This window comes from Lepisma saccharinum, chromosome 1, assembly GCF_977018435.1.
Source record: "Lepisma saccharinum chromosome 1, izLepSacc3.1, whole genome shotgun sequence".
Classification (NCBI taxonomy): Eukaryota; Metazoa; Arthropoda; class Insecta; order Zygentoma; family Lepismatidae; genus Lepisma; species Lepisma saccharinum.
This window is the reverse complement of record NC_139229.1, coordinates 15,555,368-15,568,172: the sequence shown is the minus strand read 5'-3', so window position 1 is coordinate 15,568,172 and position 12,805 is coordinate 15,555,368. Positions and strand designations below refer to the sequence as shown.

General features: G+C 37.9%; 1 protein-coding gene across 1 annotated transcript; it reads left to right on the top strand.

Annotated features, from left to right (window-relative positions):
• The first annotated feature begins 1,113 nt into the window (after positions 1-1,113).
• Positions 1,114-5,146, top strand: emc (Basic helix-loop-helix domain-containing extra-macrochaetae). The gene is made up of 2 exons (XM_083129418.1): positions 1,114-1,582; positions 3,681-5,146. Exons 1-2 carry the CDS (start codon positions 1,244-1,246, stop codon positions 3,735-3,737), a joined length of 396 nt encoding a protein of 131 aa, XP_082985544.1. The 5' UTR covers positions 1,114-1,243; the 3' UTR covers positions 3,738-5,146.
• Positions 5,147-12,805: the final 7,659 nt, after the last annotated feature.

Below are 12,805 nucleotides of genomic sequence, written 5' to 3'. Positions count from 1 at the left end.
CAAATTAGCCAAAAGTGGCACAAAACGCGAAGTAAAATAAAGCAAATCAATCAATCAACGAATATTCTACCGTTCAAATTACCAGCCCACCTACGGGACTCAACCGTTATCTATTTAAATTCGAACACACACACACATATATATATATATACTATATCACTAGTTGGGGAAATGTTGATAAATTACAAAATGGTTTTATTATGAAAAAGTTTTTGTTCTATTGATATAGGCTAAATCAATTAGATTTAATACTTATATTTGTCTCGCATTCTTGTTTTGCTTTATTATGCACATAGTGTTGTTATTGGTGTAGATGTACTTATGGTCTCTTGAAAAGAATGAGAAAGCATGGAACTCTCTCACAAACACGCATACGCCGAGACATATATTTTCCGTCGTTCTTGTGTGTGTGTGTGATTTTGGTATTATACTCAGTAAAGTATATATGAAGTAAAAAATAATGTTGCTACAACAAGAATTCCCCTTTTGAAGTTTTTGCCAAGATTGTTGGTGTGGGGAAATTACCCCTGCACTCAGGATTTCGCACTCTGCCTGATGCTGATTGTGTAAGGAAATCTAGCCTTTTCTCCTTTTTAGATTAAGTTGCAATCTAGAGGATCCGTGTTCGACTCCTGGAAGGATGACACGGCAAAATCAATAACGCATTGACTGACCATCCTCGGTTAGCCTAACTGTGCAGAAAGCGAAGTTAAACGTTTCAACCGAGAAATCTCACGGTCGGAACCATTTACGTTCCATTCCGGTACGAAGGAGGGGTAAGCCAAAGGTTTTCACAGGGAAGTGTCAGGCACCCTTTGCGAAAGAGGGGTTATAGCTTTTTTTACGAATTCCCTCCCCGTCACATACGATGCGCTCGGGAGGGGAGAGGAACACTGAAGAAGTTCGCGCTTCTCTCACCAGAGGGCACCGCTTTCGCAGTCACCTGTGCGTGATTGACAAGGAATCGTCTGCAGGCGGAACGCCATTGGCGCGTTCCCATTCGCCCCGCCCTCGCACGGTCGCTCCGGCTGTGTGCAACCATCTGGCTACAGTGACGTCACTGGTCAGGCGGGGCAAGCGCAGGCAAGGCTATAAAAACCCTTGCAGACGCGATTAGGCAACAATCTGCGAGTTTCTACAGAGTGAAACGTTTCTTTAGTGTTCTGTGCAGTTTTAGCAGGATTGTGCTTTCGAGTTTATCTCATATCTTCGGAGTGATCCCAAGTTATTACGTGTCATCAACATGAAAGCCGTGTGTGATTCGGGTGTGAACGTCCTCAAAGGTGTGAAATCGAGCGACGGGAAGGTGCAAAAGCCTAAGACCAGGGATTTGGAGAACGAAGAAATCCAGATGTACCTGTCCAAATTGAAGGAACTTGTGCCGTTTATGCCGAAGAACAGGAAATTGTCGAAATTGGAAGTGATCCAGTACGTCATCGATTACATTTGTGATCTCCAGTACGCTCTCGAGACCCATCCAGTGAGGCATACGTCACCCTCCTCAGGGACCCAGAGGCAGCCCCTTGGAGTCATAGCGCCAAATACCATCCCAAACACATGTTCGGCGCAGGAAGGCAGTACGGTAAGTTTCATTTTTTTCAAAACTTTTTTTGGTAGTTCTTTTAGTATTCTTGAGCGGTGATTTTGCTCTTCGCAACTCGATCATTCAATTTCTGTTAACCTCAAGCTTCTGTATCGTATGTTTTTAGTATTGGCGACCTCGTACAAGTATTGCTTTTTATGCATTATTCCTCTATACCACTTCGCGCAATTTTGTATTTTTTTTTTTATTTTGTGCTCGAGTTTGTATGCTGTAAGGCTAAATTTATAGGCAAAAGAAAGCATAATAAATTGAGTCTGAAAATTTTATGACAGGGGGGAAATAGTTGAATATTTTAGTGGCCTTTTTTGGAAGTAGGGAAAAATTTTAGTGGCATTTTCGATAAATAGGCGCGAATTTTACTGGAAGGGGAAATATGTGAAAATTTTGGGGAAACAATTGAACATTTTGGGGGGGGGAGGGGTAAGAAAATGTTAATAACAATGAGGAAATGTGAAGGCAAGGGTTTTGTTTTTTTGAGAATAAATCGACGAACTTTCGCCTCAAGATCGCACAAGACATGCAAACGTACAGTAACACGTTTTAATCTTGTGAACCATTGTAGGGACGGTCTGACTCTTTTTTCCCATGACCGAGGTTGTTTGTTGCCTTGCCTTCTTCATTGTACGTTGGCTCACGGATCCCAGCCACCTGGCATCTTGTGATGGAAGGCTTTCTTTTTTGAAGTTCCTTTCGTTTCGTAAGAAGCTGCTGGGTTGGGCTCCTTTTCGGTGCGAACACCTGGTCGCCACAGTCGGCCCCGATGCACACGTGTTACAAAGAGCGGCCTCGACGGGGAAAAGAGGGTCGGGTGGGGGGCCAACGTTGCGTTTGCGAGGGGATCACCTTCCATAATCCCCCCCTCTCTGAGCTGCCTACGTGTGTGGGAAAATTTGGAACTTGCTTTAACGTCTATCCGTCAAGATTTCTTACACGAATGCATAACTCTTGAGCGTGTAAATTGTTATGTAACTTCCAGAGCTCGGAATTAATTGTGTTGTATTTTGAAATTCCCCTTCCCTTTTTTGTACATTAAGTTTTATTGCAGTATATAAAATTTGACTTTTTTACACTGATTTTAATCTTGTCGAGATCCAAAGTCCTCTTCAGACCTGAATTTCGAGCATATAATGTCAGTTTCCAAATGTTATATTCATACATTTCGATTTTACGTATATTGTGTATCTAAACGTAAGGTTATCATTTTACTTAGCTATATTATCTATGTAAACGTAAGGTTATCATGCATCGTTGCTGGGCATCATCGATGTACATTTTGTGAAATAAGCTTTACTCAAGTTAACCATACGCCTTAAATCTTACAATTATTGTTGTGTACCCTGGGCTGCAGTTGCAGGCTGGCCGACTGGTTCAAAGCCAGGATAAGCCCTGTTGGCCATGTGTATCTTGGCACCAGTGGCGTAAAATATTAAATCTTACAAATATCGATCATGACGAGATTTATTAAGTAGCTTGTAATATTTGATCAGAAATGTACAAATGTATGTCGATGGTGTCCAACGACTTTGCGGACGTGTAAATATCCAAAACAGATACCTTTTTGAATGTCGTTGTCCACAATTTTCTTAGATGCATTTCCAGGGGATGTTATGCTTGATCTTTTTTATTTGCCACTGTCCGAAGTATCCTGAATCTTAATACATCAAATTGTTTATTTAGTGTGGCCAGTTTACGCTATCGAACATAACCGTAGCGTCATTTTTAATTTTATCGTCGCAGGAACGTCGCCCGAAAGAGAATTGTGGATGCAATAAAATGGCGGGGGGTCACATTGTATATGCCCATGATTACGATAAGAAAACATGTTTTGGGTAAAAAGAGCATGTAGTTTTTTCTCTTTTTCCGTTGATATACGATTGATTGGCTACTCGCGGTGAGGATGACATGATGAATTTGATGAAATGTCCAGGGTCGAACCCGGGACCTCTGGCGTCGTAGTGCGCTGTGCAGAGGTCGACATTGCCGTGGTTCCGTATTAAAAAGTTATTGTTTTTTCTGTATTACCTACTGTTCCCTAACGTTTGACAAAACTAACAAGCCTCTTACCTTATCTTTGCAGCAGTCCGTTCACATAGAGAAGGTTCCCGCTTCAGACAGCCGACAAGTATCATGCTGAGAAACGTGGCAAGGGGTCTCGAACCCGGGACCATGCATCTACGATGACAAGAAGTCGATCTCTCCAAGCTCCGTGCTTCATCTGCGACAATGGTGACGTAGGACATGTGGAGGAAATGACTTGGAACTCTCTTTGTTTGGCCGTCGACGGGTCGTGCGTTTTTCTTTTGTTTTCGTCAGTTCCATCGGCAGAAAAAACACAAGAATACCATCCTCGTTAACTTTGTGGGCGGAACGTGACATTCCATGTCGGCGCTTAGGAACATACTGACAGAAGCCAAAGGCACCAAAGGTAGTTGTTTAACATCGTGCTCCAGGGTGTACGTGAGACTATGCATCCTTCTGTGGTTCACCTCTTTTTTTTGGCACTAGTTTTAGATTTCCAGCCAGCGTAGCGATGGGGAAATGGTCTGGAAAGTTGCCACTAAGATCCAAAGTCCTTTTTTTTATGGTATACCAAATAGTGAGCAAGTCTTTTTTTTTCATTTACTATTTTTTGGCAAGGGCTTCAGAATTTTTTCTTTAACTTCTGAACGTATGTATCTCACAAGTTCAATGCAAAGATATGTCACAAATAGTTTCATTGTTGATGTATTATTTTTTGTGATACTATGCACTTTCATTGCAATTTTGGTACAAACTCTCACCTATCACAATTCAATAGTAATTGGCACATATTTTTTTACATGTCAAATTCATGTTTAGCGAAAAGGTTTATAAAAATTGAAATATTTTAGCATGGACAGTGTCATGTTTTCATATTTATTGGCTTTTGTTTTAAAAAAAATAGTGAAACATGAAAATATGAGTCATTGAATTCTTAAAATAGTTTATTTGTATACTCATGTATGGCACTGCTCCAATTCATAGTCTTTCAATATCAAAATCCCCACCATTGTTTCCAATAACCTGTAATGATGTGTCGTAATAGTTCAGATATGTGGTATTTTGCTAAATCATACTGTATGGTTGAAAGTATTGCAAAGACTGTTTTTTGTTCACATGTAAACCATGTACCTGCATTTTTCCATGTACTCTCACTTTTAATAATCATATATGAATTTTCTGGTTTATATTCAAAAGCATACAGATATTTTTTTTGGTTTAATATTTGCTTCTACACACATACTACTTATCCACATTCAGAAGGGAGAAATTACTTCCGACATGTTGTGATTTTTTTACTTCCCTTCCTTATTTAATGAACACTGCAACGTTAAGTATATCAGTGTCTTTTTTTGTCTGTGATTTCAATTTTTTTGTACAAATGTATAGAGATGGATGTAAAAATATTTAGACGAGTTAAATGTAAATGTATTAGTATGAGGAAATACTTCTCAGATGTTGTATTGTATGTACATTAATTTTTTTTTGGTCGAAAAGCCGTAAATACACACAAAAGAAACTTTATATTGATTTTTATTTTCTTGAAACATGACAACATCCAACAAATTTTGGTGTTTGAAATTTGTGTCTTCTTTGGCAGGTGCTAAAATATTTCTTGTTTTTAAATGGTTGGCATAATTATAAAACAATATTCTGCAAAAGATCAGGTTGTTTTTGTTTATGCTGTTCATTTTAAAATGGTTAAGACTTTAGTGCCTACCACTGTAGAATCATGAATTTGTCTGCATATGATATGTTTTAGTATGAAAGGTAAATTGAAGGAGGGGGGGGTGGATTTTATGCTGTTGTGGTATTTTTTTTATTTTGAAGCAGCCTAAAACTTAACAGGAACTTCTTGACATTTGTGGAACGGTGTTTCTTCAATACAGGTATGGTATAGGTGGTATAATTGCATTTTGTGCTCGATTATTTTAATTGAAGGAAGGGGGGGGGGATTTTATGCTGTTGTGGTATTGTTTTTATTTTGAAGCAGCCTAAAACTTAACAGGATCTTCTTGACATTTGTGGAACGGTGTTTCTTCAATACAGGTATGGTATACGTAGTATAATTGCATTTTGTGCTCGAGATTATTTTAATTGTTTGTGAATATTTATTTGCATCTTTTTTTAAGTAATATGTGGCATGTTAGCCTCTTTTAAAGAACACTTGAATTAAATAGTGCATACTATTTATCCTAGTAGGGTTTTGTGTTTTATTTAATAATTGTTTGCTTATTGTATCACAAGCTAGTAAGTTGTTAGGTGGTGATAGGGTGCGAAATCCGGGAAGGGGACGCCAACGATGTTTTCCGAGGGGAAGAGTTTTTGTTCTAACAACATACATAAACAATTAGTTTTGAAGTCAAATAAACTTTACTGGATTAATATCGAGCGCACATACAAAGAACTTACAACATCTCTAAGGACACTGAACCCAGCAATCCCCAGAACACAGAAATTAGTCCCACTTGTTATTTCGTCTCAATTTCTCATCGCCTTTCGTCAGCTATCGCAAAGTATATGCATATGCAAATAAGACACTTAACATTTAGATGTGAAATTTATGTATGAAATTATTATCTTAACGTGTCGTCTTCATTTTTGCCGCTAACCACGCAAATCATTGTAGCATTAGTAGTATATTAAAGTCTTCAATTTGCAGTCGATTTTTGGATGGTCAGTAGATATAATATATTGTATATTTAATAATATAATTTAATTATTTAATAATTGACAAATATTTAATGGAAATGAAATTATATATAAGTGTGTGTCTGTGTCTGCTCCTTCCCCCATGCCAATTTGCAGTGATTTCGCGCCTTGGGGGATGCACTTTGTAATTTGAAAGAAACACAATATACATTGCCACTTACACAGTCCGTGGGGAAGAGGGTTGTCGCACCCAAATTATTTTGTATGACAGTGATAATGTGGTGTAATTTATTTTTTATTTTATCCTTTGAAACTGGTCTTTCTTTTCTTCCGGTTTCATATTCTGGTTATTTTCTACCACTTGGATTAAGTGCTAAGGTGAGGATGAATGAGTCCTACCTGGAATTCTCACTAATCTTTACAATTATATCATGTGTTACTCTAGCAACATAACAAAGATACATTGATTTTGTGATTTATTAGGGTGTATGGGAATCCATATAATGTATCAGGAATGGGGGGGGGGTTTCTTCCAGATTCAGACTTTGGGAAATGGTTGTGCAATTTTCAGTATCTATAACAGATTCTGCCATTTTGAGTAGTCTTTTGTTAAAGGTGCCTAAGTGTTCAGATGTTTTTCTTGGTAATGGTAGTCATGGGGTAGAGAGAGCGAGTGGATATTTTTGTTACTTAGCGTTTCTCGCTTGCTTCGCTCGCAATTTCTGTTGTTTCTAAAGTCCGTGTTCAGAGCGCGGAAGTCGCTCCTGGGAGCCAAACGATCTATATATATGAAAATAATAATATTTGTTAAAGAGAATGCCATGGCGCCCCGTAAAATTATTTGCATCCTATTAAAACAATTTCTTTCCATGAAACAATATGAAATATTAATGATCACACTGTAATCCAAGAAGTCATTGATCAATCAAGGGATTCCTATTTGTTTGTCATGTGTCAAACACATGCATTTCAAGTATTATAATATAATACAATTCACACAATTTTGCAAAATTGTTAACCTAACCAGTAGGCAAACATTGTAGTGATGCAAGAGTCTCCTCTTTGAAGGAGAAAGAATTCGTGGTGAACTAAGGGACCCATGTTTTAGCAAGAATAAACAAGTTATTACAAATTTTTACACAATTATCAAAGTGTAGATAATATGTAACAATTATATTTAATTAATTCGATTTTTCTTGCATAATACAACACAATGGTGTTGTTGGATTCTCATTAGATTCCTTTGTGCGTAAAAATCTTGCATACTGGAAACTAGAGGGAATCATTATGAAGCATGATTTATAAAGGGCTCCATTAATCAGTTCTGCAGAGAGATCGTCTGTTAACATTATCGACCTGTAAATATCAAGTACGTGCAGTCCCTATTAGCCTATTTAAGTTAAACTTTATATTCTTTGGCAATTTGGAAAGGTCATTATCGAAATATTGCTATTTGATGTTGCTGGAAGTTTTGTTTTGTTCTTTGCAGTTTCAACAGAGATCATTCCTTTTCTGTTAGTTATCTCTTTTTGGGGAGGGGGCAAGTGCCTCTGTGAACCCTGCTATATCTGCCAATAGGATACAATATATTAAAAATTTGATCCCTCTAGGATTGACTCCCCCCCCCCCTACAAAGAATTCCGGACTACGACCCTGTCCTGATTGATTCAAAACTGGAAAAGATGGTTAATACTACATGTCATTCAGGGTGCAAAATCCTGAGGGATGTTTTCCCCTCAATCATACCAACAAGCTTGGAACTCAAAAATTTCCAGGGGAGATTTTTTCTTGTAACAATAAAAGATAAGCAATTAGTTTTGACTTAGCCTGGCACTATGCTAAACTTCTCTTTCAATAATCATTAACAAATGTAAACAAAAACAATATATGCACAATAAGAGTAAAACAAGAATGCAAAACAAATATAACCATGAAATCTAATCGCTTTATATTAATAGGAAGCAAAAACTATTTCAAGTATTTTGTAATTTATTGACATCTTAACTAGTTAGTAAAGGAATTAGTTGCCTACTTTATGAACATCTGATATATGTAATGGTAACATTAATAATTCCTTTCTGTGTATTTATTTCCACGTCGGGGCCCCTTATTTGCACCGAAGGGCCACATGGTATTCTTACTTGCCATTCTTTTTAATATTCAGGTGCAATGATAGATTGATTTTGCATTATTTTCACTTTTGGCTGATCGTTAAGATGAATGTGAGTGATGATATGATGAATTCGATGCACTCTGATTTTCTCTTTCTCTTTCTCTCTCTCTCTTTCTTCTTTGAAAGAAAGAAGGAGAGAGAGAAAGAAGGACAGAGGGGAGAGAGAAGGTGACTCTCTCTCTCTCTCTCCTCTATTCTTGCTTTCCTTCTCTCCTTCCTTCTTTCTTTTCTTTTTCTTTCTCTCTCTCATATGGAGAGAGAGAGAGAGGAGGGAAGCTCTTTCTCTCTCTCTCTCTCTATCTCCCTCTCTTTTCGAGAAAGGGGAGAGAATTAGGAAGAAGACTTTCCTTCCTTTTACCTTCTTTCTCTCACCCACCACCCTTCTTTCTTCCCTCTTCTCCCCTTGTCTCCTTCCGCTCATCTCTCTCTCCTCTCTTTCTTACTCTCCCTCTCTCTGTCTTCCCCTTTCTCTCTCCCTCTTCAAGAAAGAAAGAAAGGAATACCTAGACCGGGATTCGAACACAGAATCAGGCGCAAACGTTTCTTGTTCCAATATAAGGTTTCCCCTACTTTGCTCTGAACTGTAGCAAATTATTCTGCGAAAACAATTTCAAATGACGTTTTTGCACACACCTCTAGTCATTACTTGGTTGGTATCACACATAACGCCCTCACTAGCAAATCAACATGACGTCTGGAAGGGAGAGGCCTCGAACGTAAGGTAACTAGACGTCTCGCATTAGCTGTGTGCGGCTGTCCCTTTTTTTTAACATGCCCCGAATTTTTTAAAACTTAAAAAGGGACACCAAAATGTCCCTTTTTGTGACAGTCAATGAACTATGGCATTGTTCGGTAGAAATTATTCCAACGTCAACAATGTGTAATTCCCCGACTGTATGAGTGTTTTCGTACATTAGTGGTTTGTGGACATGTGACAAGAACGCTCTTCGAGTACAAACTTTGCAAACTATGTTAAATAATAAATGGAACTTTAATCAACGTAAACTTTTTATGAAAACTGAAAAGAGGATGTACTGAAGATGATCCTTTCATCGGCAAAATAACAAGAAATGACTTCGAATTGTAATGGAGTGCAGAACATATCGCCATATTATGTAAATCATTTACACAGTATTTATTCAGTTTGAAAACAAGTATTTGTGACGGAACAGTTTTTGTATTAAAATTTGTACATTTTGGCGTCCAGTTTTTTCTTCAGGAAAACGTGAAAAATGTCCAGTTTTGTTGTTTTAAAACTCTCCCCTCGGGAAATTAACATATTTTATTTCAAGTTACAAAAAAGCAGCAACATTGCTATTTTTATTGTTAGTAACGTAAATAAAGTTCAGTTAGTTTGTATTCGAACGGAATGACCGAAGTAAAATGTGCACTATATTAAAGAATCTGAGTGTAAAATTCACAAATCAGGTTATCCCTTCATAATCTACCATTTTATTCGAAGAATAAGTGATTCCACACTATTCAAAATTTAAGAAATTTGGAGGTTTTCTAGACGTCAAACAATATAAACTTAATAACAAAACAGAATAACTATGCCTTGTAGTACACTAAGTGTGTGAAATGTAAAGAAAATATAAAAAGATATTCACTCATCTGATGATTGAATAGTCTCGCGAAGAATTTAATAGTAATAAAATTGGAACGAAGGATAATATCTCTTTCTTGCTGCGTGTGTTTGTGAGTGTTTATTTATTGAACACAACAGGCGAATGCCCAATTACAGTGTTCTACATAATTGAGTATAAACTACGAAAGAAATATAGATTTACAGAAATTGCGTTCATGTTTGCATTGTTGACATTTATTCTTGCATACTTTGAATAGCTTTTTTGGAGGTCTCAATAAGCATGTGGTGAAATATATCTAATTTTGGTTCCCTATTGGAACATCTGTTGTACAGTTCACACATTCTCCTGATAGGTGGTTTATTTATAATGTTCGATCTTCTGTTACTACAGTAAAAGAGGCCCCCTTCGGATCGTCTCTTTGAGATAGGAACACGTATGTGTATTTGTTCTAGTAGATGTTGCACTTTAATATTATTGTTCATGATTTTGTATAAGAAACAGAGCAATTGGATTTTTTTTCTTTTGCTGAGAGAAGGCAGGTGTGATGTTGACAGAGGGAAGTGTATGATTCCTTACGAATTTAGCCTGTAGTATTTCTATTTTATGCGTGAACTTTTGTGTCCTGGGAAGCCCATATATCTGCTACATATTCTACTTTGCTTCGGACTAAGGCGTTAAATATTACTTTCATTATTTCTTCTTGTTGCGCACAATAAAAGTAAAACTAGAATGCAAGACAAAAATATAAGTACGAAATGTGATAGATTTATATTAATGGAAAGGAAAAAAATGTAGCAAACACTTATATAACGAAACAATTTCAATTACTGTGTAATTTATTGAAATTCAAGTATTATATACATGAAAATAACAAAATATTCCTTTATATACAATATATATTAAACATTTAGTAATTTACTTCTCTACAATAATACCCATCGTATTTGAATTGAGGTTTTAAGTCCACTTTATGCACAGATAGGCTAATCGGGACTAGACCTACAGTTTAAAGTGGGATCTGAACCACTGTGCAATGTGCTTCCACCAACAATCGAACCCGGGACCCCTTGATTACAAGGCGCCGACGTTACCACTACACCATCGGGGAGGCTCTCCGGTGCTCGAACTGAATTATAATAAATTGTCTTTATTAAGCGAACGAGAGTACTATTTATAAGATTTTTTACATGAAGGGGAATATTGTATTATGCCCTCAGATTGTGGCAACACTGGTTTAACAGCTCACGTCCCGGACGCCTTACATATCACCTCCTACAAGCAGGAAAATCGTGAAAACTGCAAATATTTCAACATCAATGCAGGTGTCCGTAAGGTAACTTCTTGCACTTTCCAAACTTTCAAAATCGTATATTTTTGGATGTGCCCAGGTGGTGTCGCGACAGTCCGATTCCAGACTGCTGATAGGACCAGCCATTTTGGGCTTTCACATTGTTTGCAAAGAATTTGTTGACACGAAGCTAATCTGATCAGTGTCCAGAAAGTGTTTCCTCCCACTAGGAATCCCCATCATCCAGTTTCGACAAAGGTCATCGTCTCTCCTGAGTGACTCATGGCTCAGACGTTTCCCAAGATAAGGTTTCCCTATACTTTGGGCACGTCCTCGCAAGGGGCACCATCCTCTCCATGGGGCACCTATCTGTGTCCTTGCCATTGACCTCCGAATTTTACAGACACCCTGTGGTGGTGGTTGAAACGGTTGCTACTTGTTCGGAAAGGGAGGAGGGGTGTTCGGAGCATGTGAAAATGGAAATTAAAATTGCATGCAATAATACATAAATATATATATATATATATATGGAGGCAAATTTGAAGACGCTAGTTCATCATATTATACTCACGCTCTTTGAAATGAGAATGCATTTTCCTTTCTTTCATCCAGTAATTTATCGCCGCCCTCTCACTGGCATACGCAGAGGAAGGGCTGATGGGGCTACACTCCCCAAAGAAATTTTGAGTAAAATCAAGATTTTACATGTTTCGAAAAAGAAGAGTGGTAAATTCAAATCCGATTGCCACTTTGAGAGTGGAAAGATCTAATTATGACCCCCCCAGAAAAGATCCTGCGACAAGAAAATGGAATTAGGACATATTCGGATTACTAAGACTGTGCTTTGGGCTCCGACTGCGAGACGGCATGGGTTCAGTCTCTGGGTTCTCGGCCTGTGTATAGGACCGGTGGCAACCCACCATCGTGAGGAATTTGGGGAGAAATGACGCAAACAATTTCAGGGGCATTTCTTTATTACCTATATGGAGTAAAATTTACACACACATCTTAAACCGTAGGATCCAGAAATGGACAGAAATATTCGACAAAATTTCACCACTACAAGCGGGCTTCAGGAAAGGGTACAGCACGTTAGACAACATATTCATATTACAAACTCTCGTACAGAGGAAAATAAAACAGAAGCGGGGGAAATTATACGCATGTTTCATTGATTTTGAAAAAGCATTCGACAAAGTTCATAGGGATATTTTGTGGGGAAAATTGTATGGGAAGGGAATGTCCGCGCGCATGATCAGAGCACTGCAAGCAATATATGCGAGGGTAGAATTCGGAGTAAGATGCGAAGGAAACCAAGTCTCGGCACTGCAGCCTTCGCTCAAGGGACTCAAACAAGGATGCATCCTTTCACCAGTGTTATTTTCACTGTTCATAGATTGGGTAGCGCATGAAATTAACATGGACCAGGATTCTATCCCATGTATAGGAGTGCAAAGTATACCAGTCCTTATGTATGCAGA